Source organism: Aulonocara sp. 'chitande type north' Nkhata Bay, linkage group LG7, assembly GCF_057382095.1.
Source record: "Aulonocara sp. 'chitande type north' Nkhata Bay isolate Kocher_YH1m ecotype deep benthic linkage group LG7, A_spYH_male_GT1.1, whole genome shotgun sequence".
Classification (NCBI taxonomy): Eukaryota; Metazoa; Chordata; class Actinopteri; order Cichliformes; family Cichlidae; genus Aulonocara; species Aulonocara sp. 'chitande type north' Nkhata Bay.
The window spans coordinates 55,161,954-55,189,746 of NC_141350.1; the positions used below are offsets into that span (position 1 = coordinate 55,161,954).

At 40.7% G+C, this 27,793-nt stretch overlaps 1 protein-coding gene across 2 annotated transcripts in view; it reads left to right on the plus strand.

The window, feature by feature from the left end:
• Positions 1–27,793, plus strand: part of ap3b1a (adaptor related protein complex 3 subunit beta 1a) — a 60,016-nt gene that overhangs the window by 24,010 nt on the left and 8,213 nt on the right. For both annotated transcript variants that reach the window (XM_086301420.1, XM_086301419.1), the window contains exons 16-26: positions 436–622; positions 1,304–1,434; positions 2,636–2,780; positions 3,796–3,970; positions 6,167–6,305; positions 7,776–7,824; positions 11,038–11,141; positions 20,539–20,767; positions 24,337–24,421; positions 25,090–25,187; positions 26,617–26,755. In XM_086301420.1, the coding sequence (XP_086157546.1) occupies positions 436–622; positions 1,304–1,434; positions 2,636–2,780; positions 3,796–3,970; positions 6,167–6,305; positions 7,776–7,824; positions 11,038–11,141; positions 20,539–20,767; positions 24,337–24,421; positions 25,090–25,187; positions 26,617–26,755 (1,481 nt within the window). The remainder of the gene's footprint in view (positions 1–435; positions 623–1,303; positions 1,435–2,635; positions 2,781–3,795; positions 3,971–6,166; positions 6,306–7,775; positions 7,825–11,037; positions 11,142–20,538; positions 20,768–24,336; positions 24,422–25,089; positions 25,188–26,616; positions 26,756–27,793) is intronic.

Genomic DNA, 27,793 nt, shown 5'->3' on the forward strand with positions numbered 1-27,793 from the left:
CGGGGGTTTTGAAGTAAGGACTCTAGCCTTGTGGAGAAGGAGATGCCTGTTGATGAGCGACACTCACATTTGCTCCTGGCTCAGTTCAGCTGGTTGTACACCAGGTTTGCAGGCATCACTGAAAGAGTTCATTGATTTCTAAAGTGTTAGTTGGATGTTATGCAAACGTGTCTGCTTTATGCTTCCACAGCTCTGTCCAAAACAGCACCTCTAATGATATATTTTTAATTATTTTATTTATTTATTTTTAACTGGTTTCATCTTCCTCTTAAATACTTGAATTGTTTCCTTGACATTTTTTGTTGTGCTTGACTTTTTCAAATATTCACAACCTAATGGTCTGTCTTGGGTTGGTCTCCTTTCAAGTTTCTAATCTCGTGGGGACCTGCTGGTTAAGTACATAAAGCATTGAAACACCCACACTTTTGTCCCCAGACCAAGCTGCTGACCCAGTACATCCTGAACCTCGGCAAATACGACCAGAACTACGACATCAGAGACCGAACACGATTCATACGGCAGCTGATAGTGCCCAACGAGAAGAGCGGCGCGCTCAGCAAGTACGCTCGACGCATCTTACTGGCCCCCAAACCGGCTCCAGGGCTCGAGTCTGCCTTCAAAGGTACTTTTAAATACCTTTTCCATTTTCAGATTAAATTTCATTCCTCTCCCGCATCACTGAATACATATTAGCTGCTCATCTATTTCAAACCTAGTGGCTCTATTTCCTGCAGTATGCAAAGTTGATTCAGGCTGAGGTTTTATTATTCTGCTGTGTGTGTGTGTCTCTCTGAAGGGCAGTTAGGTCAGAAACCTTTACCTCACACTAATGAGATGGGTAAATTATTGCGCTCATGCTAACCTTTTTTCCGGCTTTCTCATTTAGCTGTCTTTTCTTTCTCTCCCCCACTTGACACCAGAGAAAAGCTGCCTTCTACAACATTAACATTCCAGCTCAGTTTGCACTTACTGGATGTTTATGAATGTGTTAACGGCCTCTGTCATTCTTAATATTCAGAAGTAGTCCTTTTTTGTGGTTGGCAAATCACACCTCCCAGAGCACACGCACTGATTGTCTTCTTGTGCCGCCATTTGGGAAGGCAGAGCAGGGAGTGTGATCACGTGTTATCATAGACAGAGAGGTGACGGTGCTTGGTGGAGAAGATGCCACTATAAGCTGTTTCCTTCATTTAGAACACAGTGAGGTCATTGCTGCCCCATCCCATTTCTCCACCACTTATTAAACTTTTTTTTAAAAACTTTTTTATTTTTTCCCCATAATTTTTCTTCTTGATACTTTCAGATCGAGACCGTTACCAGCTGGGCACTCTCTCCCACAGTCTTAACCTTAAAGCCACTGGGTACCAGGAGCTCCCAGACTGGCCTGCTGTTGCTCCCGACCAGTCTGTGAGAAACGTGGAGATTGTTGAACCAGTAAGAAATCCACCTTCCTAAACGTCTTTACACACCAGATGTGTAAAATTCAGGAGACTATTTTACGCATTAAAAATGTTTTTTTGGACTCACTTATATTTAATGCGGTCACTTTTTGTTGTTGTGTTTTTCACAGTGGGTTTTTTGAATACACATTTTCTGCAAAAACACAACACACTGAGTGTGTGTATATGTTACATGACAAGTTCAGATGTGTTGCTTTTTTGCCTTTTACACACTCCTCATCATATTTGCAGTATTCAAGATGTGTAAAGAAAAACGTGAGCCAAATCAGACATTCAAAACTAGCTCAAATGTGAGGAAACTCATGCCCTTAGGGGAGGAAAGAGAATGCACCACATCTCAGTCCTGATTCTAGAAGTCATAGGCTCTCTGTTAACATTATGAAGCATTTGTCAGGAAAAAATGAGAAGATCATTGGATTTACCTCCAACTATTACTTGGCTGACTGGAGGGGAACTCCAAACTGACTGTTTTTAAAGGTGACAAGTTTTCCTAATTTCCAGCTGCAAATCTTTATTCTTGTTTTCAAATTACACTTCAAAGTAGTTCTCATTTGCTGCATACTTGGCCTTTGTGCAGCACCTTAGATTATTCTGTGAGGATTTATGAAGTGGTGCATTTTTCTCATTTTTCCCACATTTTATCAGTCAACCAATGACTGAGCAACACAGAAAATATAGAAAAGAAAACGTAGAAAAGATTTATTTATATTTTAAGCATGATCATTTACAACCTTTATAGAATTATTCTTGTGTTTAGTTTAGTTTTTATTTTGTGAGGGACATTATTGCTTTAGCATTTTCTCTCAGGTTTATCACTGTTACTTTGTGTGTCTCCTGATACAACAATAAGCAGCAATAAAGCGGTGGTGTCAACAAACTTAAGTCTGAGCTTTAGCAGAAACATATTTGGGGATTTGGTGGTGACGACATACTGCTAAAAACTCCTTTAATTGAAAAAGCCACTGCTGGTTTTGCTTAATTGAGTACATTTAGGAAGCCTGTGTGGAGTGACCAGCAGCTACACAACGTGCAAAATGTGAACATGCCTCTGTTACGTGTTAGGAATCAGATTTTTATAGATTCTAACTCATGCTTAAATTGCATGAGTTAGAATCTGAGTTGAGTTGGATTCTGTAGTTTAACCGGTCCATCTTCCCTCTGCTGTGTCCGTTTAGCTGAGAGAGTCGGCACTAATAGTTGGGAAGACCAAACAGCCTAAATCTGACAAGTTCTACTCAGATGATGAAGATGAGAAAGAGGAGGAAGGATCCGACAGCAGCGGCAGTGGAAGTGAAGACAGCAGCAGCAGCAGCAGCGAAGGTTTGTTTCTATCTGTCCGATTTAAAGTTTCCCCTTTTATGAGGCCTAGTTAATGTTGTTGGTTATTAGCATAACCAACATTAGCATGACTGGTTGATTTAGTGACACACTCATTATTTGAGGCCATGATCCGACTATCCTGCACGGGGCAAAGCATATCAAAGTTTGGTATCTTGTTTAGAAGCTGGAGGTGTAAAGCACAGCAAAATTTTCACTGCGTTAAAACTTCCTGTGTGTATGGTTCTCGATCCATGCATCCATTTTTATTTTTATTTTTTTTACCATTTATCAAATCAAATCTGAGATGCAGGATCAGCAGTGTTGTAGACACAAGCAAAATAGAACACACAACATTTTACTAAGCATAATAACATTAAACTATACAGATTTGTTAATGTGTTTTTCATTTTGATGTGTTTTCAAAAGTGTTTGATTTTAGAAATGTGTCTCTAATTTTATCCTTCCGTCTATTTTTCTGATGTTTATCCAGGTCTGGCTAACTGATCATTTTGAGAATTTACAAATTTGAGCTGAACAACATTTGATGTTGTTGTGCTTTTGGTTTGGAATATATTAGTGTTGAGCAGCAGTCATTTCAGAGTCCTGATGATTGACAAGCTGTTAGCCAGTGAAGTTTTAGATCCATCCCTCATTCATCACGTGCAGTTGCAAAACAACCAACTAAAACTTAAAGAGGGGCCTTCAGAAATAAGTAGTAGCTGCAGCACAGATCAGAGTCAGCAGCAAACAGTGAGGCTGGTAATTGATAAATAAAATGACAAAAATCGTTTGTATTTGATATACAGGTGGAAATGGTGCCCCCCCCCCCCCCCCCCCCAAAAAAAAAAAAAAAAGCTATAAATGCATACTATAAGGTGCTAATTGACTGTCAGTACATTTAGTGGCTGTTGCTGAAGAAATTAAGATCATAAGTAATATGAAAGGAAATTTCAGCAAAGAATAAAGTCTGATTTGTTTTGGGTTTAATATGTACAGTGTCCATGTGTCTGTACAGAATCGGGCAGTGAGAGCGAGGAGGAAAGCAGTGAGGATTCAGAGAAGACCTCCAGTGATTCTGGAAAAAGCTCCAGTGGATCTGAAAAGAGCTCCAGTGAGTCTGAATCAGATCAAAAGAAGAAGAAAAAGACCAAGAAAGCACCGCAGAAGAAAAGCAAGCCTGCTGGTGACAGGTACACTGAAATCCCTGCTGTCTGTCACAATCTGAAAGCATAATTTTTCTTCCCTGCAAAGGCGGCGTGTCCAGATGTTACCTGCGTCTTTCTCTTCTTCTCTTTCTGGCTTTGCTAATTAAGCAGGTGTGTGTTTGCCAGAAACACGTAGTCAGCAACAAATGTGCCCACGATTCTGCTGCATCCGAGCAAACTCCATCTGTTGAAAGATTCAGCAGTTTATATTATTCATCACAGCCCACTCACAGTTACAGTTCTTAATGCTCAGTTGTAGCTTTCCTCCACTAAACCCCTCAGACTTGATATGTCAGGATTTACATTAGCACCTATAGTGTGGATAGAGGATGCAAAATTTGCTCAATCATATTTTAAAAAAAAGGACATTCAAAACAAAATGTGACAATCAGAAAATGTTGTAAAATCTCAACTTAAAAAAAGGTATAGCTGTATTCAAACTGGCATGTTTATGGATACCGGAGTAAAGCCTAGCAGTCGTCCAGCTCGAAGCCATGGTCTTTGTGCCAGAGTCTTTGTCTCATCTACTTCTAAGATATGCGAGGGGCATGGAAACTAAATCCAGTGGATCTCTTAGAAGGAAAAAACCAAACATTATAATGGTCTGTAGCTACGCAGCCCCATACACAACCAACTGTACTGCACGGTGTATTTTGACATCTTTCTGTCAAAACCAGCATGAACTTTTTCTGCAGTTTGAGCTGCAGTAGCTCCTCGTCTGTTGGATCGGACAACACGGGCCAGCGACCTTCGCCACCCATGACTGTAGTTTGTGTTTTTTAGCACTGTTACTTGGATCAGTTTTCATAGATACTGACCACTGCAGACCAGGAACACCTGACGAGAGCTGCAGTTTTGGAGAAGCTCTGATCCAGTCGTCCAGCCATCACAATTTGGCTCTTGTCAAACTCTGAAATCTTTATGCTTGACAATTATTTTCATCAACTTTGATAACAAAATGTCCACCTACTCCCTAATGTGTTGTCCCACCCATTAGCAGGTGCTATGATGAAGAGATGATCAGTGTTACTCACGTCACCTGTCAGTGGTCAGAATCCTTTGCCTGATCGTTTATGTTTCTAGTTAAAGTCTTCTGGGAGATTCACATGGAGGGAAAAAAACATCATACACACCTGTTACACTCTATATGCACCATCTCCCTCTCTCTCTCACACACACACACACACACACACACACACACACACACGATGGCAGCACTGCTGGAATATTGTTAGCGCGAGTTCCATTAACAAGCTAATCAATGAGAATTTTCCTCCAGTAGCGTAACCCACATTTACATGGCTAATGGATAATGACTTTTGATTGGTCATTTAACAGCCCGGTGTTACCAGTGAATGAGATTTGAGTCATTACTACTGAGTATGCTCACGTACACTCTCTTACACACTAGCAAATTTAGTTTCTTATGCACTCTACTTCATTTGCTCATGGACACACAAACTCACACCGAATGTACCTGATTTCACTGTGTGACAGGCCGGCGGCTGACCCTGTTCTCTCCATTAGAGAGTATAATTAGAGCAACTCACCCCAGTGCTCAAACACACACAAACACGCGCACACACACATACACACGGTAATTAGAGCAGCTCACCCCAGTGCTTCCACAACAAACACAGCATAATGCCCTCATTATGGCCCAGTCATTTCAGGCAGGGCCTAATCAGGCCCACAGTGATTTATATCACTTTTTCCTGTTCGCAGCAAATGAAATCTGTAGGCCAAATTAATACTGGCTTTTCATCATCGCCCAAGTTAAAAAGCCAGTTACCGTCACAATTCCCATCATTAATTTAACGGCTGAAAATCCCAGGCAGGCGGAGTAAACACTCATTATCGGGACAAATTGAAGAGGGACAGCAAGACTGAAAGAGAGAGGAGAAAGATGGAAAAAATCTTTTTGAGTAAATGCAACATTGAATTAACTTCACAAACAAAAACAGATTGATCTTTGTTGTTCTAATCGGGGCTGAAGCTTTCAAGTTGGATGCAAAATAGGAAAACAATAGCACCAAGTTTGTTTTATTTGTTGGCTTCCAGACTGTTTTATATTATGGAATAAATAAATATTTTACTTTTAAGAAATAATGGAGAGTGTTGGGTTTTTCTGTTTTAATGTGTATTCTCTGACTACTAAGCTTATTTTGTTTTCTTCTTCAGTGACTCTGATGAAAATGGCAATGGACCTGTAGGCCAAGCTAGCAGCTCATCCTCTGAAAGCTCCTCAGACTCTGAGTCAGACTCTGAGTCAGACTCGCCCGCACCCAAGAAGAAGACTGAAGAAAAGGCCAAGCCCAAGGTGACGATATAATGCATGGATGAAGTGGGCCTATTTGGATTTAACTGCGAGTGAGAGTTTCTAACTTTGAGAACAGAGGCTGCCAACAGCATCAGTGCAGTTCCACCAAAAATAAAATGCATTTGCTTTTTCCAAAGATGGTGGGGTCGTGGGTTGTTTGCAGTTCGTTGATCTGTCGTTTCAGCCTGGATCAAATGACCCTCAACTACTGCTTTGTTGTACAAGGTTGAGGCTGATTCTGCCCACACCGCTTATCTTCTGTTGGACAGTAGCGCATGCCAAAAATCATGTCGCATCCACTGGCACGCACCACTGTTTTGCCTTGGCTTTTTATTACGTGATTATAGGATTACTGGGGATCGCTCTGTGTCATTGCAATATCTCTAAATTGAATGCAATTGAATTGAACTTCAACTTATTGGTCGCTGTAGTTGCACACGTTTGCAATAATGGCCTTGAATCAGTGTCTTTGTAGAACTTCTTAGACTATTAAAAATACACATTATAAATGAAATTTAAGGGGAGAAAGATCCATTATGCAGTGCTAAAGAGAAGATAATGGTATAAAACAATACAGGAAAACACACCTTTGTCACATTATAATGTATGATATTGTACTATATTTACAATGCATAATGTCTAAATCAGTATAGAGTATGATATTAGGATAATGGCCCTGCTCTGCTTAGCCTTCTAAATATTAATGTGCAGTTCTCGCAGCGAGTTTTTGTTCTGTAGGTGCACAAGAGCTTCTAAATCAGGATTTATACCTTGGGATATGATTTGGCTCCACTATACCACCTTTTGTTTTTTCCCTTCCAGCATTTCATTTGGCCCCTTTCAGCTCTTACAATCTTTTTCTTATCTGTTTTGCTCATCACATTATTTCTCGCCCTCCGTTTGCTTTTCTGCACTATGAAATTCTCATTTCATACACTTTGTCATTTGGGCATGGCTTATGAATTATGCATCTCTACCTTTCTTTCTACACCTCTCTCTCTGTCTGTCTTGCTCTATCACAACACCCTTTAGTAACAAGGTTTCCGTCTCTATTACCACCACCGAGCGTCAGTCAGAGAAAATCTGATAAGATACGGCCTCTAACTTTATGGTTTGTTTTCACTCATATCACATTGGTTTTTTTCCCCCCTCCCTATCTGCTCAGCTTGGGCTATGCAGAGTGGAATTTTATGGCTCTTTATGCGATGTGAGTGGTGCCAGGTTGGTTAGTAGGGTATGGAGAAGGAGCGATAAAAGCCCTCTTACATTTAAGCACTGTTTTATTGTCAACACCGTACAAGCCTGACTCAGTTGCAGAGGGTGGTGAGTAGCAGTTGTGACTCAAAATGACATGTGACCGGTCACTGAAAATTCCAGACATGTTACCCGTGAACGTGGGATGAATGTGTTCAGAGACACTGTTGGTGAAATTGAAATTGAAACCATCATGTTGTTGTGCTTTCTTTTTAGGTGGCAGTGAACTCCAAGAAGGAAGTCTCTTTACTGGATCTAGATGACTGTGAGTTTTCCTACAGTTTCCGCTTGCATAAACTCACATTAACAAGAGCAGCAGGCTTCACAAAAAAACCTCTGATGTGTATTCTATTTCCCCACCGCCCAAAGTAGCAAGCAGACATAGATGATCAAGTCCTGGTGAGGAGAACTGAATTGTACCAGTTAGAGGTAGAAAAAATATTGGACTTGCATTAATCGCTTGGCTAAAAATAAAGTGCAGTTCATTGGAGAACTGTAGTGTAGGCATTCACAACATCACGTTAGAATTTGTAGTAGAGTTTAAATATTTACAACGTGTGGACCAAGAGGCGGAAACCTCAGCTGAAAAAATGAAGCCAGAGTGCCAAAAACTGCAGTTTAGTTCAGACACTCCCAACTTTGCAGCATGGAAAAGCCTTTTTAACTGTATAGCTAGTTTCCCACCTCATAACAGCTCTGAGTGAGGTGAATTTATGTATAACTCGTCCATCTGGAGGATTATGTCCAGATGTCCTGACACAGGCAGCTGCAGCTGGTCGCTATCATCTCACCTACTGAGTCACTGACCTGCAGCCCTCTATTTTGCGCCTTTGAAGCATCTTAATGGATTGTCTTGCTAATATTGCTGTGAGGTAAAGACTGCCCAAGAAGTTTTAGCTTCAGGTCTGTTGAATGAAATTCGAGTGTTTTATTGGTCTATTACTTTGCACTAATTAGCTGATATGTGTATATGTCTGATGCATCTGCACAGTTTATGGAGACAGCTTGCTAACCAATTTTCCTGGAGTTATTTGATAAATCGCTTCTCCTCCAAATGAGATCATCTCTGGCTCCAAAAGCTAACAAAGCATTGAGGTTTCAAAATGTGTTCCATCTTTTATACTCTCTACAGGGAGTGCAGAATTATTAGGCAAGTTGTATTTTTGAGGAATAATTTTATTATTGAACAACAACCATGTTCCCAATGAACCCAAAAAACTCATTAATATCAAAGCTGAATGTTTTTGGAAGTAGTTTTTAGTTTGTTTTTAGTTTTAGCTATTTTAGGGGGATATCTGTGTGTGCAGGTGACTATTACTGTGCATAATTATTAGGCAACTTAACAAAAAACAAATATATACCCATTTCAATTATTTATTTTTACCAGTGACACCAATATAACATCTCCACATTCACAAATATACATTTCTGACATTCAAAAACAAAACAAAAACAAATCAGCGACCAATATAGCCACCTTTCTTTGCAAGGACACTCAAAAGCCTGCCATCCATGGATTCTGTCAGTGTTTTGATCTGTTCACCATCAACATTGCGTGCAGCAGCAACCACAGCCTCCCAGACACTGTTCAGAGAGGTGTACTGTTTTCCCTCCTTGTAAATCTCACATTTGATGATGGACCACAGGTTCTCAATGGGGTTCAGATCAGGTGAACAAGGTGGCCATGTCATTAGTTTTTCTTCTTTTATACCCTTTCTTGCCAGCCACGCTGTGGAGTACTTGGACGCGTGTGATGGAGCATTGTCCTGCATGAAAATCATGTTTTTCTTGAAGGATGCAGACTTCTTCCTGTACCACTGCTTGAAGAAGGTGTCTTCCAGAAACTGGCAGTAGGACTAGGAGTTGAGCTTGACTCCATCCTCAACCCGAAAAGGCCCCACAAGCTCATCTTTGATGATACCAGCCCAAACCAGTACTCCACTTCCACCTTGCTGGCGTCTGAGTCGGACTGGAGCTCTCTGCCCTTTACCAATCCAGCCACGGGCCCATCCATCTGGCCCATCAAGACTCACTCTCATTTCATCAGTCCATAAAACCTTAGAAAAATCAGTCTTGACGTTTCAGCTTGTGTGTCTTGTTCAGTGGTGGTCGTCTTTCAGCCTTTCTTACCTTGGCCATGTCTCTGAGTATTGCACACCTTGTGCTTTTGGGCACTCCAGTGATGTTGCAGCTCTGAAATATGGCCAAACTGGTGGCAAGTGTTATCTTGGCAGCTGCACGCTTGACTTTTCTCAGTTCATGGGCAGTTATTTTGCGCCTTGGTTTTTCCACACGCTTCTTGCGACCCTGTTGACTATTTTGAATGAAACTCTTGATTGTTCGATGATCACGCTTCAGAAGCTTTGCAATTTTGAGACTGCTGCATCCCTCTGCAAGATATCTCACTATTTTTGACTTTTCTGAGCCTGTCAAGTCCTTCTTTTGACCCATTTTGCCAAAGGAAAGGACGTTGCCTAATAATTATGCACACCTGATATAGGGTGTTGATGTCATTAGACCACACCCCTTCTCATTACAGAGATACACATCACCTAATATGCTTAATTGGTAGTAGGCTTTCGAGCCTATACAGCTTGGAGTAAGACAACATGCATGAAGAGGATGATGTGGACAAAATACTCATTTGCCTAATAATTCTGCACTCCCTGTATGGTGTGGGACTGTATTTAACCATATAGATGTCAGTTCATGTATCGGCTTACAATTTGTAGGTAATCATCCTGTAGAAAACCTTTGCTGAAACTCATCTCACATGTCCGTGCACACATTTGCTGCACGTTTATCTGTGACTGATGCAAGCTATCAAATATAGAAAGCAAAAATGTCATTAACTTCTGTCTTGGACATAACTCAGTATCTGTGGAACTCAAGGGAGGCATAAAAGACGAATGCTTACAGGGATTTGTAGGATGATGATGAAAAAGAGCTCTAAACTTTTTGTTCATTTCTTCAGTGGCAAAAAGAATTCAGAGTGTTTACAGTTCCAACTTCCAAAATCAATGCAAAGTAAAACACCACAGTTTTTATGTGATATTAAAAAGTGCCGTTCAGCTTGTGTGGAACAGGAGAATCACAGTGTGAGGAGTAGTTTATGTTAAATTGTGTGTCTAACTCTGCATCCAGATAATCTTCATGTTTTGGGGTTTGAATCAGGTTTTCCTAAATTACTTTTTGACACAAGATCCCATGACCCTGTTGACATTTATATCAGTATGACTGCTCACGTTCAATGCTGAAATATTTTTATACGTCAGTTTGCTCTGACATGTTGTGACGTGACTTAATAATAACACTGGAGTAAAAGTTAAACAGCCTTCAGTTGCTTTCTTTTGTCATAAAGTATTATTATTATTAATATTGTAATTATATTTTAAAAAGTAACTTTGTGTGCGACATCGCTGTAGTACCGTAGCTTTAATAATCTTTACGTTGTTGTTGTTTTCTTTGCGTTCTTTAGTTTCTCCTGCACCCACCAACGCACCAAAGCCTTCTGTGCTCTCTCAAAGTCTGCTGTCCGACCTCGAAGGCCTTTCTCTCTCCAACATCTCCTCCACTGTGCAGGTTAGTGTGTGTGTGTGTGTGTGTATGTGTGTGTGTGTGTGTGTGTGTGTGTGTGCGCGTGTGTGCATGCGTGTATTAGATGCACACAGGCTGACATTTCCTCCATCAATGTGTGTTGAGAGTCAGTCGTTCCTTTCTGTCTGACACTGACAGTACAGCAGAGCAGCATATGAGATGGTGAAATGAGCCTCACTCCCTTGTGGAACATTTCTGCTCCAGACGCCAACTATTGACCTTTTCTGCCTTGTTATATTTATAGCAAGTCAGGATGGTCCAACAGCTCTCGTTGTTTCCTGTATCTCTTATAGTCTGTCTTTCTCACCGTCACTGTCTTTTGCACTTCCACACCCTTGATCTCTATTTCTCTCTCGTCTCTGAGTCCATCCCCTCGCTCTCTCGCGCGCTCTCTCGCTCTCTCTCTCTCTCCCTTATTTCTCTCCTCCTCCTGTGTCACCCTCCATCTCTCTCTGTCAGATGTTGTGTCCCTTGTGTCCTCATGTTGTGTATATCTGATGGTTGACCTTTCCCAGTGTGACGGCTCCTTTCTCTCCTCAGTATATGAGCGACTCTGCATGTCTGTGTATTTTGTATCTTGTCTCCCTCCTGGGAGGGAAATGTCCAGACTATTCTTTGTGCTGTTGCTGTGTCTTATTTTGTGACACAGCTGTATGGAAACTCTGCTCTTTGACAATGTCACATCAGAAGGTTAGAATCTAATTGAGTAGTTTTGTTGTTTGTGGGCTGTGAGTAATGATTATCGTTCTAATACAAAGCTATTTATTGATTTCAACCTTGTAAGCATGGCATAGCTTGCTTTTCCCAAAGATATTAGTTGGTGAAATAAATAACAGATAATCTATTAACGTTTTTTATTTTTATTTTTATTTTTTCAGTGAATGAATTCCTTAAACCGCTTAGTTGTTGTTATATTTTATTACTTCAGTGTCTAGTTCCACTTGTTTTTGGGGATTTTTATAGCTTCTTTGTACATGCAAAGGGTAATTTACTACTTCAAAAAAAGCTGAAGCTGAATTACCTAAAGTTTTTAGTCTAGGTGTTTTCCCCCATTACTTCTTTGCCACTATAATCCATTACTAGAAGCTCTTCTACTAACTAACAATTGCCTTTTGCTCACTTTTGTCACCCTCACCAAAAGTGACATCAAAACTGCTCACTGTGCTTTAGTGTCATTTCAACTTGTCATTCACAGTTTTTGTCCCAGCTCAAAGACGTGAGCACGATTTTTGTCGCACTTTACTGCGATTTCAACGACAGGAGCTCAGAGATTCTCACGTTACACAGAAGCAGAACAACAGTAAAAAAAAAAAGAGGAGACAGTCAGGTGAAGTGTTTGAAAAACAAAAAACAGTTGCTGTGCTTCCTGTTTTGACTTCGTCTTGCATACAGTGCTGATACAGAGGTTTTTATGTGAGTGGTGAAACCTATTGTTCATGAGAAGACTGCAGTGGGCCCTCTGGCACCACAGCACCACAGTTGGCACGCAACACAATGAATACAGTGACTGTAATCGAGGCATAAAATAACTGTATAAATGTAATTTGTTGACTATAAACGTGAACCCCGACTCTTCCTGAACTACTGGCATCCAAGGAACTGAAGACTGAAGTGGATTGCTATAATAAAGAAGGGCTGAGCGTGGGTTACTATGTTTTTATGTTGCATTTTGGTTTTTTTTTTTTGCTTTTTGCTCTGTAAACTCCGCTGACTTTTTGTTGTCATCACAGGCGTGTAAATGAGCTTCCTTTGGTCTCTTTAAAAGTGACTTTAGGCTGTCTCTAACTTTTTGTACACCCAGATTTAACTGTGTGTGTCTGTGTGCGCACTCCCAGCTTATGTGAATGGCCTCTGCTGCTGTGCGTTGGTCTGTATTCTAAGTTTGCCCGTCAGTTCTGCTCGCCTGTCAGTCAGTATGATTGACAGCTGCTCTCAGGCCAGCATTTATGCAGCACAAGTCTTGTTAGCCAATCTCTCCTCAGGTGAAGGCCAGGGAGTAATAGAGAATAGAAATGCAGATTAGAACAGGGAACTTTTTGCACATCAACATCTGATTTAGAGTCAATTCTATGCATAAATACATGATGGGCAACGGGATTCATAGACAAGGGTAAATAACCTCACCTTTATTCACGCACGCCCCTCCCCATGCATGCTCTTCAACAACAGCTCTTTCCCACACCCACACACACACACGTTGGCCCCAGTGTCATTTCTATTTCTCAGCAATCTGCCCACAGAGGCAGCGAGTCTGTCTCAGCTGAGTGCTCGGGCCTTTTTAGAGAATTACTGCATGGTTATCAAAGGCATTTAGATTAACCCTGGCCACTGTCTTTGACCCACCTCCTCCTCTGTCTCCTCCTCCTCTCCTCAGCTTCTTCATGCTACCGCTCTCTCTAATAACATTTTGACATTAGGATCTCTCACAAATGCCTCTTAAATCCTCCCCACCATCGCACCTCACCCCCAAACCTCTTCCGACCGCTGTCCGTGTGTGCGGCGGGGTGGCTGAGGCTGATAACTTTTCATTCATAATTAGCAGTCAGCGAATGGGGCTGCGCTGGGGGGAAATTGAACTGTCAGCGGCGGGGCGCGGGGCATTTGACCCCATCACACCCAGAGGGGGCCATCATAATTTGTTCATTTGGTGTCCATCAGGCGGACGCCGGCTCGCCCCCTCCTCCTCCCTCGCCTCCCTCCTCACCCTTCTGACCTCCCCCGTAGTGGGCGCTCTGGGTTCACATCTAATTATGAATCAGCAAAAGGACCTCGAGCGCCACGAATATAGAAGCTCCTGCCCTCCAAACCTCCTGCTGCCACTCAAACTGCGGAGATTGCGGCTTAAGTAGGAATAAATGCCCACACGGAAGCAGCCAGTCAGTGTAGCCAGCAGGTAGTTTGGGAAATGTTTGTATTTTAATGGCGACTGCCTTAGCCACTTCTTGCTTATTAATAAGTTTGTTTCAGGCGCAATTCATTTTTCTATATCTATTTTTATATATATAAGCATTTTATCTTTTTCATATAGGTTTTGTTGACGCCATTGGTCTGGCGTGATTAAGGTTATGACCGTGTTCTCTCAAACCTCTAATGATCATATGTGTGTTTTCATTAACAGTTGACACCTAAACTTGTCTTAGCAAAAACACTTTGCCATTTAATTAATGGGGGCCACTGCTGTAAGCTCTTAAATCTTTATTTTTACAGTTATTAACATAATTGCTAGGCTATTTTTCTGCCTTTTACTGTCCATTTCTCACAATACATCATGTTTTCTCATCCTCAAGTTAAGGTTACAATAGCATTAAAATGCTTGTGAAGATTTGACCTCCATAAATAATTGGACTTTAATAAAATATGTGATTATAAGTGTATTTTCTGAATTGAACTACAGTACGTTTTTCCTATTGTGTTTCTCAAATAAATGTGCAGCTGACACCTACATAGCTAACTGTCAACTGCTTTCCCTTAACCAGATGTTAAAATATTAATTAAAATGACAGTAAAGCATAACATCTAAATCAATTGTAATTGACTTGCAATTGCTTCAGACTACAAGTCACATTTTTCATATACTTATAGCTGTTTAGCCATGGATGTGAGACAGACAGCTGAATTACCAATTAACCTAGTATGCATGGCAGTGGGACTTTGGGAGAAAGCTGGAGTACCCACAGTGGCAAAGAAAAGCCCCACCTGGGGTATGAACCAGGAACTTTCTTGCTGTGAGGCAACACAGTTAATCCCTACAGCACGGTGCCATGCATAAGTAGTAGTGGGTTACTATTTGTGGGTGACCCACAATACCATGTGGGACAGTGTGACAAACACAGACATAAAGCAAATGAGAGTAGGCAAGGCAGATGTGCTGTAACTTGATATGATGTCAAGTTTTAATGGCTTTTTGCTTTTAACATAACAAACCTAAGGATACAAGAATTGTGTTCCCCCAGTAGTGTCCAATAAAGAAAAAACACAGACAATATTTGGGTCAGCAGTGCTTTGTAGGAGTTGAGTGCTTGAATGGCTGACAAGTTTGTTTGAAGAAGTGAATAAGGTAACCGCGTCAGTAGTACACTCTGTCTTCTCTGCAGCAATGGCTATGTTAGAGGAGCAGCATGTTGAGTGCTTAAAAGTAAGTGTTGAAGATTTAATAGAAGCTCTTATCATGAAAGCTTTGTGACCAAATCACGAAGTCTTTCTGTGAATAACAATGTGTACTGTTGGGAAAATATCCAAGTATATGCGAGTTGCTTCCTTATTCTTATGCCAGAGTAAATGTATACTCTTATCATCCACTAGTATCTGTGATTTATAAGCACGTGCATACATCTGTTAGTATTCTTTAATCCTGATCCGAGTGTCTGTGAAAGTTGTGTCTAGTTAAAATTCATGTTTTTGTATTTGGCTCTGAGTAGAGCTGAAATGATTATCTGATTAGAATCGGTCATCAAAAAAGGTTTCGGCACACAATTTTAATAGTCAAATGGTTCAAATTTGACGGCTGCAGCTATTAAATCTGAACACTTGCTTTCGTAGTCTTCAGTTCTAGTGTTTTGATTCAATTATTGTCCAAGTTATTAAGTGTTAATGCAGAAAATAATCAGTTGCAGTTGAAGATCTTTTGACTATGATGCTAATTCAAAGAAAGTGTTGACAGGCTGTTAACAGCACTTGCAAAACTCGATGAAGGACACCTCTGTTTCTGAATAACAGTCCTCTATTATTGCTAATAGTCTTTAATGGAAAATTTCAAAATTAATCATTTTAGAATACCTAATTTACAGACAAATTGGCATAAATGAACTAACCTCTGTCTATATGCGCCAGAGAGACTTCTTGTTACATTAAAGTAGTTTTAGGAGGCTGTAGTAACATTTATTTAATTCAATTTGCAGTCAAGGTCCTTGTGACGGCCCTCAATTAATTGTCATCTCCTGACTGAAGGGAACAATTAGGCCCTAAAGTCAAACACATGTCCCTCACCTTAATCCTCACAACTCTTGTAGAGCATAATGGAATCCGGTGTCTGAAAAACAGAAATGGATTTTCAATATATGCCCATACATCTCTGTACGCCTCACCCTGCTTTCTTTGAAATTGGCCTTCTAATACACACAGCACAAGGCTGCCCGGCTCTGGTTAGCCCTTTTGAATATGTCAGCGGGATTTTCAGGTCATTTGCCAGAGAGGATGCTGGGAACGTGTCGTCCGGGTTCTGAAGGTGACTGGTGTCTGTGTCATCCATCACGGGAGCTTCCTTTAAGTTGATGCATAATAGAGCCTCTCAATCAACTTCCTCGCTCATTGTCACCTCCCTCCTTCCTGTCCAAGGTGGAGACTGAGAGCCAAGCTCAGAGAGGCGGGGAGGGAAAAAAGGCAGACTGACAGAGAAGTCAAGGTTACATTCCTCTTCCCTTCTTATTTACACTTGAGGTGTTATGGGCTTGCACCGCATAACAGGACAACAATGGATGGAAGGGTGAAGCGGCTTGCGTGGGCACTTGTGTCAGGCTCTAACTGTCCGCTGTGTCAAATTGGTGATAATAAGCAGTTTGAAACCCTGTCCTATCGCTGTCCGTCCCTCCTGCCGCCTGCTTGGGGCGAGGCGACAGATAAGACCTTGAAACAGGATGTGTCTGTCAGGGAGGTAAATCTCTGCTGTGATGGGGTGGCAAACATTACGACGAGCTTTATCGACACCGACTGCTCTGACACATCCAAAAGTGGCCCAATAAATTTGCGGGCCGGCGGTGGCGTGACGGGCGCTTGTGGGGGCAGAGCAGCGTTACAGCGCAGCAACAAATGTTTGTTTGACCTCCTTTAGAGACGGCGGTCTGGGGACAAGAGACGCTGCGAGCATGTCACGAGGCCGAGGGGAGATGATGGTGTTGTTGTCAGAAGAGTTTATTCTGTATGTGTTCGTGGTTATGGATTTGTTGATACTGGTGGCAATAAAATACATAAATGGCCAAAAGTCTTTTGTTACTACTGAAGAAGTAAATAATTGAAAATAAGCCACAGATGTCATACTTAGTAAAAGTAATACTTGATATAATATTTATTGAATCCTACTATTAGCAGTAGATGAATGTTAAAGCTCTGATGTTTACTTACCTGTATACTTGCAGAGGCACTTACCTATTTAAAGGTGACTGTTTTAGCTTTTATTTGTTTCTGAAATGGCAGAGTTGAATCCAGTTGAATTCATTTTTATTTATATTGCGCCAAATCACAGCGACAGTCGCCTTAAGGCACTCTGTAAGGTAAAGGCCCTAAAACAATAGAAAGAAAACATATGACTTTCTATGAGCAAGCTCTTGGTGACAGTCGGAAGAAAAAACTTTTTAACAGGAAGAAACCTCCAAGAGAACCAGGCTCAGGGAGGGGCAGCTATCTGCCATGGCCGGTTAGGGGTGAGGGGAGGGACACGGGGCAAAAGACACACTGTGGACGAGAGCCAGAGATGAACAGTAACTAATGATTCAATGCAGAGTGGTATATAAACAGAGAGAGTGAAAAGAAGTGAGTGAAGAACAAATACAGTGCATTATGGGAAGCCCCCAGCAGCCTAGGCCTATTGCAGTGTAGCTAATGGAAGGGCCTAGGAAGCATAACTAAGCCAGCAGTCTCAGCAAAGGTCTACAATGAGGTGATTATAAAAGCAAAAGAATGAATTCAGTGTATTACCATTTATCTGACTCAGCCAACAGCGCAGGCTTCAGACTGATCTTTGGTTTCTCCTCTTGTACCAAGGCGACATCAGCTTGGAAGGGATTTACGTGCATCTGAGGCAGAGCTGAGTTTACCTGAGTCCACAAGCACTGGGTTCTCTTTCTGGGCATCCTGGACGTTATTTGAAGTTGCAGAATGTCATGGTCACGGCGTGGTCTCTGGTTGACATGCTGCTACTAATCTGTGGATGTCCCTTTTAAAGCAGGGGTGGGAAACTCCAGGCCTCAAGGGCTGGTGTCCTGCAGGTTTTAGATCTCACCCTGGGTAAACACACCTGAATCACATGATTAGTCTTTTACCAAGCTGCTGGTGAACTTCAGGACACATTGAGGAGGTCATTTTGCCATTTGAATTAGCTGTGTTGGATCAAGGACACATCTAAAACCTGCAGGACACCAGCCTGGATTTGCCCACCACTACTTTAAAGAGATGAGAGCTACTAGCTAACCTTTAAGGCCTGGGAAAAGAAACTTATGTCCCATGGGTTAATGTTAATCCAGGGTCAATCCACTGTGTACATCAGATTTTAGGCTCAATCTGCCGTACTCGTTAGCTGAATAAAGCTGTTAAATTTTGTTTGTATAGTATTTGTTGAAACATATAGAGTTTTCTGTCATATATACACTAAAGTGATGAGTGGCCACATTGAACAAGTTTCATATGATGGTCAGTGTATAAGTGATCCCTGTGAGCAAAAACTCTGAAAACTTGATTTCAGATGTTTTTTTGTTTTTTCTTTCAATCTTTGGTTTGTATGATGTCACTAAGAGGAGATATCCTTAATGCGGTCATCTCAGGCACACAGCTCTGGATGTTAAAGGGAGAGGTACTGAGAAAGTTATTCTGAGCCTTCAGTCTCATAAAGCTTCTCTAATAGTCCCGAGATGGAGCGTATGCAGTAGGAAATAAGCAAAGAAGACTATGATGCTGTCTAATTTACATTTTGTGTCTTTGTTTGTTCATCAAATTTATCCAAACTGTCAGACTTTTTGCTTCTCAGCACGTTGCTCCAAGAGTACAGCGATAGTGTCTGATTTCGTCTGATCGCTTCCTCGAAAGCGAGCACATTCAGACTCGTCTCGGCAGCTCTCGTCGTATGTCAAAGCGATTCTTCATCCTCACGCAGCACATGACAAGGCGAAGGATTCCTTTTACATTTCCCACCCAACTGAGAGTGCTCTGGCAGCGCGTTCTACTTTAATAAAACAATGCACGCTGACACTACTCAACACGCTGAGATATACCATCAAGCCCGCCCCTTTCCACAGTTTCCTCGCATTATATTCTTAGTCATATTCAATTAACTCAGTTAGTTGAAACACCTCGCTTAATCATTTATTTACAGGATCTGTTTTTCTTCCACTGCTTGTTTTGTTTGTTTTTTTCTTTTGCCATTCATTTTGTTACTCTTGTGACTTATTTGAGTTTTTTTTTTTTTTTTTTTTAATCTCTTTCAGGTGATAAATAGATTTTTTTTTTTTTTTTTTTTTTTTTTTTTGTTAAGTCTCTGTACTCATCATTATTTTCACCAGAATGACATGCATCTGTTTAGGCTCTGTGCTGGTGTGTGAGTGCATTCAGGTGCTAATTGTTTCAGAGGGTGTGAAAAGGCTATATCTGTCTCATGTTTTTAACTAATTAGTGCTGTCATTCCAGACAGAAGAGCCTTTGACTTCTATTGACTGTTAAACTACTGAAAGCTGTTATACTTTGGAGATTTTTTTTTTTTTCAAACTTAGTGTTTTTTTTCCTCCTACAGCAGAGGTGTGTCTGGTGTTTGTGCACATGATGATTTTCCCCCCCACTTTGCATTGTGTAGTGTACCACTGCTGGCTGTCCTATCTTCTCTTTCGAGAGCATCTGATAAAAATCTCAGCCGCACCGGTTGTTAACAATTTTTATTCTAGTAATGAGATGTTTAATTTTTACATTTTTAAAAAAAAAACATTCAACCACACTCTTCCCCCTCATTTCATGTCTGTATGTTTTTTAAGTTAATGCTGTTTTCTGCCTCTGAAAAGGTAAAAGCCCCTTTAAAAGGCCAGCGAATGGCAGTTTTGGCCCATGCAGGCACTTGTGTTTCTTTTCATTAGAGGTTGTTTTTATTCAGCCTGGGTTGACTGAGCATCCAGCCCATTTCCACCTAACTGGGCTGATTGGAGGGCATTTCTTAAATGTGCTCCTCTTTATCCTACAGAGTTAATAAAGGGAGCTTTGGGGTAGGAGAGCGGGCACCCAACACTTCGTCCCACATCGCTAAAAATGCAGCCTTTTGGCCGCTGATTGGATGAAATAAATTGTGTGAATATAGGTGATGGGCAAACCGAGGATTTGTATTAATTTGACTTTTTGTGTTGATGCATTTGCGCTGTAATGTACAAAGCAGTCTCTGGTTTTGTGTTGATTCAGGAAGCTTTACGCTGTTGGGTAATGTGCTGCATTTGCGGTTTTGTTGGGTGTTTGTTTTTGTTTTTTAATCATCAGCAGGCTTTGGTTCATTCCTGCCCAAACTGGAGTTTATTACTATAATGATCATTTTTTTTATGATTTGATTTTTTTTTGTCAGCATTGTTTGTTTCCTCAAAATGACTCCAAAAAACCCACATTTAGAACCAGTGGTATATCCCTGTTTTATATGTCCTTCCAGGTCACCACTTCATCTTTTGGCCCTTTGAAAACCTATGAGCTGCTTCACCATATGACAGGAAAAGGTCTGTCGGCCAAGTACCATTTCCCCAGGCAGCCATGTTTGTACCAGCCCAGTATGGTTGCAGTACAAGTCATACTGACCAACAGCTCAGACCACGCCCTGGAGGAGATCCATATAGGAGACCAGAGCCCTGCAAGCCTGAACATCCACTGCTTTAACACCATTGGTGAGTTTGATTTCAGTAAATACTCCACAGTGGGTCATCACAAACCCAGTAAATAGTAAGCACACTACTTATTTTTAATCAGGATGGCACATTTTCAGCATTGTCTTATAATTAAAGTAGGTCATGGATTTACATCAGTGCTAACAAAAGAAATTCTGTAATTCTTCTACACTAAGGATTACAGTTTTAAATCTGTGCTAATGATGTATCGTCTCCTGAAGTGTTCTTCCTTAGCATGCTTTGTTGTGCTTCTGCAAGCTGTTTTTAGTTGCTTATAAACAAAACTTTTACTACTTTTAGTAATTTAGTTACAATACATGTCTCGAGGGGTTTCACTGGAAGAAGCTTTTTTTTCTCACAAGCAAAAAAGATCAGTGACCCAAAGTGTGTGAGTGGCAGCGATAATAAGAGCTGTTAGAATTCTGCAAATACTAACAAAAATACTATCACTGCTTCCTTTATTACTTCCTTTAGCTTTTAATACACTGGGCTAGCTTTTATTACAAGAAAGGAGATAATTCTATCCCTTGTACTTTTAATCTGGCAGATGTGCTGAGAACCTGTCAGGGAGCAGTGCAAGTTTACTCAGATTCTCTGCTCTTCTCTTTTGCTCAGTCCTGATAAGTCTTTCTTCACACCTTGTTTGAGTCAGCAGCCACTTCAGTCTGAGTTTAGGCCTCCTAGAGTCTGCCTGTAGGACAAGCAATGACCATACCACAAACCTGACTTTTAAACCAGAACAGCACTCTAAGCTTTAGATGTTTTTCATGTTGTGTAAACTCATTTAAATGTTTTTTTTTTCTTCTTGCCGTTTTATGTCATCCTGCATTAGTTAAAGTGTTTGTGGCAGTATTACTGTCACTGAGTCCTTGATGTTCTGGCAGCGGTGGTGAGGTCTTTGTTTTTCAGTCAGTGGATTAACCGTTGGTCTGGATAGTGACTTAAAAGAATTCCTTGATCTGACCAGTACACTCACAATCAGGTCACTCCTGATTGTGCACAATCATCTTGTGCAGTTGTTTGTTTTTGTTAAATGGATATTAATGAATGTAATAAAAAAAAAAAACTGTAACCTCTCATCAGCTAATGACACCATCTCATTCCCTGAGCCTGAAAACAGCCAACGTTACTTCAGCTAATCCCTTTTCTAATCATTACAAACAAACATACACTCACACCTATTGCCCTTACACACTCTTGTATGATGACTACACTTGGTATATTCCATTTGTGTAGACACACACACACACAAAGAGAACTGCTGTGCGTCAGAGCATGTTAAAACTGTCAGTTTCGGGGAGATTGATTGGGCATTGAAGAAACTCGAGCAGCCAAACAGTTTCTAATTTGGATCAACTGAGCCCGGCGAGTGGGCGGCTGAACTTTATTTGGATAATTTGCAGAGGACGAATGCAGACAAACCTTAATGTGTGGTGAGGAGAAATACATGACACAGTTTGTATTTAATATGAAATCTTGCCCTTTTATTACTTGATTTGTTTACCGACATGTTCCTAAACCAATTAACAGCTTTTCTGTTAACTCATTTGGAACAAGTACTTTACATGTAGCTTATCTCAATATGGCCAAAACAATTATTGTAGATTTAGATTAGTGGATATGTACATTACATGTGTAGGTGTAATGTAGATTATCTTCTTCCCCAGTCCGTGTTAGATTATCTCCAATTTTTACCCTGTGTTAGAATAAAAAATTTTAAATACTAAAACAAGAATAAACTGTTCCTTTGCTACTTGTTTAGAGGTCCTTACACCCAGCTGAGTGTTCACAACCCAGTCGATATTCTTCTTAAAATAAAATAAATAGCTAATAGTAGAGCTGGGCGATATAAGATTTTTTCTTATCATGATATGTTTTTTTTTTTCATTTCAGGCGATAACGATATCTATCACGATATAAGCCAAATAACTATATTTGTAAGATTTAAATGTGCTGTTGCTCACAAGTAAAATGTGAAATAATCAGCAGCTTGTTTTGATTTAAATATTTATTTCCCATAATAAGTTCAACAGGGTAGATGTACTTAAGGAACATGAGACTTTTTCAGATAAATAAAGGCAAATATTGCAAACTACACAAAAGGCAGCCGCTAAAGCGTTTAAGTTTCAAAATAGAACAAACGAAACAGACTAAATTGTCAATTCCACTTAGAAACAAAATATTAATTCTAAAAATAAATCTTAGTTTGTTTTACAGAAGAACAGACAAAACTCACTAACTTTTGTCAATATCAAATAAACTGAAAACTCAAAGGAAATTCTCAATCTCTCCTTGTTGTATAGCTTAGCTTTTCAAACAGTTTTAACAGTTACTTTAGTCTGACAAAAGCCGAATGACGAATTAGCGCTTCCAGTCAGAGATTGAGCATGCACCGCTTTATTGCATTTCCAGACTTGCTTTCGGCACAATTTACAGTGCGCGCTACTCTGTTTTTTGTCAGACTTGAAATAGCAGAAATACCTTCACACTACGGAACTTCTATGGCTCTTCCGTTCAACAATCTCTCCGGCGTTGGAACCATCATCTGTTTTCTCTTCGGTAACCTTCGGTCACGCTCTCGGTTGATTTTTCTCTAGTCAGCACACTCATTTCCTCCATTACCCGGGCGGCACGGCGGCTGGCTGCTTACCAAACAAATACACATGTGCGGCTTGGCACTTGTGCTGTACGTAACAAAATCACGTGACGTGACGCTGCGGCTGTGATTGGTTCGGCTCTGCACTATTTAATTTGGATTGGCTGTTCTTCTTCTTCTTCTACTTCTTTTTTTTCTTTTTTTTGTTTTAAGAGGACGAGAGATGAGGCCTATCGCAATAGTTTAACTTTTCTATCGAGAAAAAGTTATTTCGCAATACATATCGTTATCGTTCTATCTCCCAGCTCTAGCTAATAGTGCACATTGCTTATTTATTTGTGTACAGACTCAAAGACCCTAAAGACAAAGCAAACACTTTACTTGATTTAGAGCCCATCACAGAAGGCTGGATTGGAGGGCGTCCATGACGGCTCTGTTTTTCACTGGGTTTCCACTTCCTCCTCCTCTTCTATCTGTGGAAAGAGTTGTACAGTAAACGGGCCTGCTCCACAGAGAGAGAAACGCAGGCCGAGTAGGGAGGCGTGCAGGATGTTTCTGTCTCTCTGTGTTCTTCTCATCGTTAACCTCCCACTCCTCCTCTTCCTCCATCACCTCTAGCATTCAGCTGTCCAGATTCACTCTTCAGCATTTTTGGCTTTGCTTCACTTCTGTCTCTCTCTCTGTGCTCCCTTTGACAAGCCTGTTGTTTTGGAAATATGCTAGTCCTTCATGTTTTTTGTTTTTTGTAGCTGAGGCTGAGGTGTGTGGAATGAGATTGAAGGATAGATTTCTCACACACGGTGGCCTTGCTTTGTGAAGTAGAAAACACAAGTGGTGTGGATGCCTGTCTGTTCCACTCTGCTGCTGCCCCCACCTCCCTTCTCTCCACCTTCCCCACACTGCACACTGTGCCCTTGTCACTCACTGATTCCTTTGCTCCTCTTGTCTTCCCTCCCCTCTTTTCCACTCTCAGAGCGGTTGGAGCCAGGGGCCTCGGTGACGGTATCCATGGGTATTGACTTCAGTGATTCGACACAAGCAGCCAACTTCCAGTTGTGGTAAGACAGCCTGACATCCACTCATATTCAGTCAGGTGTGGTTCCCCCCCACCCCCACCCCAAAGACCTTCAGTTGTACATCTTCCTCACCACCTTTTTTCTGCTCCTGTTCATCATCGCAGCACCCTTACATGTCATTTTCTCTTATGTTCCTTTTTCCTCTCTTTGTGTTCTTTGTTAATTCTCCTTTTCCTACCTTTCTCTGTGCCAGCACTCCCAGGTGAGACATCAGGCACAATTGATCCTGGTTCACTGGAATAACAATTATTCCTCCAGTAATCAGCCCTAGCCCAATCAACCTGCTGAATGCCATTGGCACCGCTGTGCAGCCGATCAATAACCTTATCAGAAAATCAGTTTGAGATTGGGCGGACGGGGGGATCAATGTGGCCCAAAATGCCATTCACCCAGCATGGTTTACAAGATGATCAGAGAAACATTTCATACACAAACCGAGCATACATACACAAAAGTGCACAGATGTCTTAAATTATGCAGCAAAAAAGCAGTAAAGTGTTTTTGTTTGTTTGGTTTTTTGTTTGTTTGTTTTTTTTTGGGGGGGGGGGGGGGGCATTTTTGCTTATTTCTTTGTAAGAATCTGTTTTTGCTTTTTCTTCTGTAAATAAATCATTTGCTACTGTGGTATGTGTGTGTTTATCCTTCCTCAGCACCAAGGAGGACCAGTTCAGTGTGTCCATCCAGCCTGCTGTAGGAGAGTTGTTAATGGCCAGCACCATGACAGAACAAGACTTCTGCAAGGAGCAAGGTGAATTACTGTGTGACTCAAAGATTATTGTCGAACGAAGTAAAAGTGTGTCTTGTTTTTCCGTTCTGTTAGCTGAAATGAAACAAGGTGTTTAACACACAGAAGCAAACAAATTGAACCAAATTGAATCAAATCACCATATTTTGAGATGGAAATGTCAATTCATGATATATACTGAAATTATTATAATCTCACAAGCACATTAGCAAAACTGGCTGATGAATTTGAGAGAAGCAAAAACATTTAATAGATCATATTTAAGATTTTGCTGCGCTTATCAGCAAATTTCACTTTGTGTATTACCTTCAAATGAAACCATTTAAACTGTTTTTCCTCTACTGAGGATAGTTGAGTTTTTCAGATGTTGTACTGTCAGGGTGTTAAAATATTTGGCATCAGGCACTGCTCGAAGCAGTCAGGAGCTCTGAACGGCTCAGAAACTGAGCAGACACGGTCAGAACAGCAAAAGAGATTTTAGCCACCTGAAGGAAGCCGTAGGTTTTTGCTGTATTTAGAAGATTTCTGCTGCTGCAACTGCCATCAGGCCACGCTATGGCAAGATGTTTTTGACAAATCAGTAATGAAGCTTCACAGAAAATGAGAAATATGAATGACTTGATTGGTTAGTTTGCAATATTGTGACTTTGTTGTTCTGATTGTGATTGATAGATAGATACAAAATACACACACACACACCACACACACACACACACACACACACACACACACACACACACACACACACACAGGCAAATGTTAAATTTAGTCAATCACTAATCAGCATTTCCTTTCCTTTTCTTTCTTGGTCATTAAAACACTGCTTGCTTCTTTGAGGCACTTAACAGTATTTCCAGCACATACAAACACCTGTAGAAGTGCATGCTGTTGTCGCTATTGAGACTGGAGAGTGTACTCTCATATCTGAGCCATCAGTGTGCTCTTAAGTGCCTCCTAAATGCTGCTCCTGCATTAATTAAGTTTCATTCAATGTGCTTTTTTTTTCCTTTGAGTGCCTCTGAAATGCAGACAAAAGAATTTAAAAAGAACAACTTGCTTTTCAGGACCATTTTCTCTCTAGCAGATTTATCATTCTTAAAACCAAATGAGTGGAGTTTAATTCTTATGGTAATAGGTTTTTAATATATTTGTCTCTTTTATTTTTACCTCACCAGTGATTTTCTTTTAAACTGCTTGCTCATTGCTGAGTGTTCATGAACCAACCAGGGAGTCTGTTTTTGCTTTATTGATGAAGGCATTATTTCATTGGGAGGTTTTAATCTTGAAACCTGATTCCACAGTACTGCACAGCTAGGGTTGTGTTTTTTTTTTTTCTATACTTGACTGTGGACTTTTGTGTAATTTTGCACTTACTGATTTAAAAATGCCGAACTATATTTTTATTGGTGGCTAAACATTTTGATCTTCTCAGGTAAGCTCCAGGGCATGAATGAAGCATCTGCAACCATCACCATGGCAACAGCTAATGCATCCAGGCAAGCCATCAACAAGCAGGTCCTGTCTGTAGCCAACGTAGGAGAAGTGCCTTCCAGTCAAAACAACTTCAGCAGGTAAAGGTCATTCACATCTCCATTATTATCAAGCTCTTTTTCTTGCTATAGATTGGACCTGCAAATAGATTTGAGATTTTCTTATATAAGCACTATGATTTTTTTTTTTTTCAGATGTGTGTTTTTTGGGTTGTCTACCACCAACAGTTGGTTAGCTTAGCAAAAAGACGTGAAATAACGTTTGTGTGCCAAGTCAGTACAGACTCGGATGGCTTTAGCGTTTGGCTTAAGGGTCACTGTTAATTGTCCTTTACCAAAGTTAACTTGAACTGTAGTTATTCCTTCAAATACAAGGTGATTTTATTTCATCACTTAAGTCTTGTTGAGGTCTTATTTTCAAGGGAGAATACTAGTTACATAAAAGATTAAAAGAACCACTGTGACGACACCCACTGGATTATGGAATATCAGTTTGAAGCCTTGAGATTACACATGGCACACTGCAGCAACTCAATTCATTTAGGCATGTAGTCAGGATGTTCTGCTGAACTTCAAACTGAGCATTAGAATGAGAAAGAAAGGTGATTGAAGTTACTTTGAATGTGGTATGGTGGTTGGTGTCAGATTTATCCAAGTCAACCAGCTCTAGAGTTTAGAGAAATGCTACATCCAGTGAGCAGCAGTTCTCTGGGCGATAATGGTGGTTGGTGCTAGAAGTCAGAGGAGATTGAGCTTATAGAAAGGTGACAAACTTTTTAACAACGTTTTGCATAACAGCATCTTTGAATGTGCAACAGATTAAGCCTTGAAGCAAGATGGGCGACAGCATCAGAAGACATTCCTGTCACCTAAAAACAAGAAACTCAAGCTACAGTTTGCATTGGCTCACCAAAATTGGATAGAAGATTGCAAAAACATCGTCTAGTCTGATGAGTCTTGATTTCTGCTGCGATACTTGGATGGCAGGTTCAGAATTGGGTCTAAACAGCATGATGGTGTTGGTTTATTCTGTCTGATATCAATGGATCAGGCTGATGATGGTGGTCTTATAATTCTACTTTTTTCGGACACTTTGGGATCCTTAGAAGCAAGTGTTGT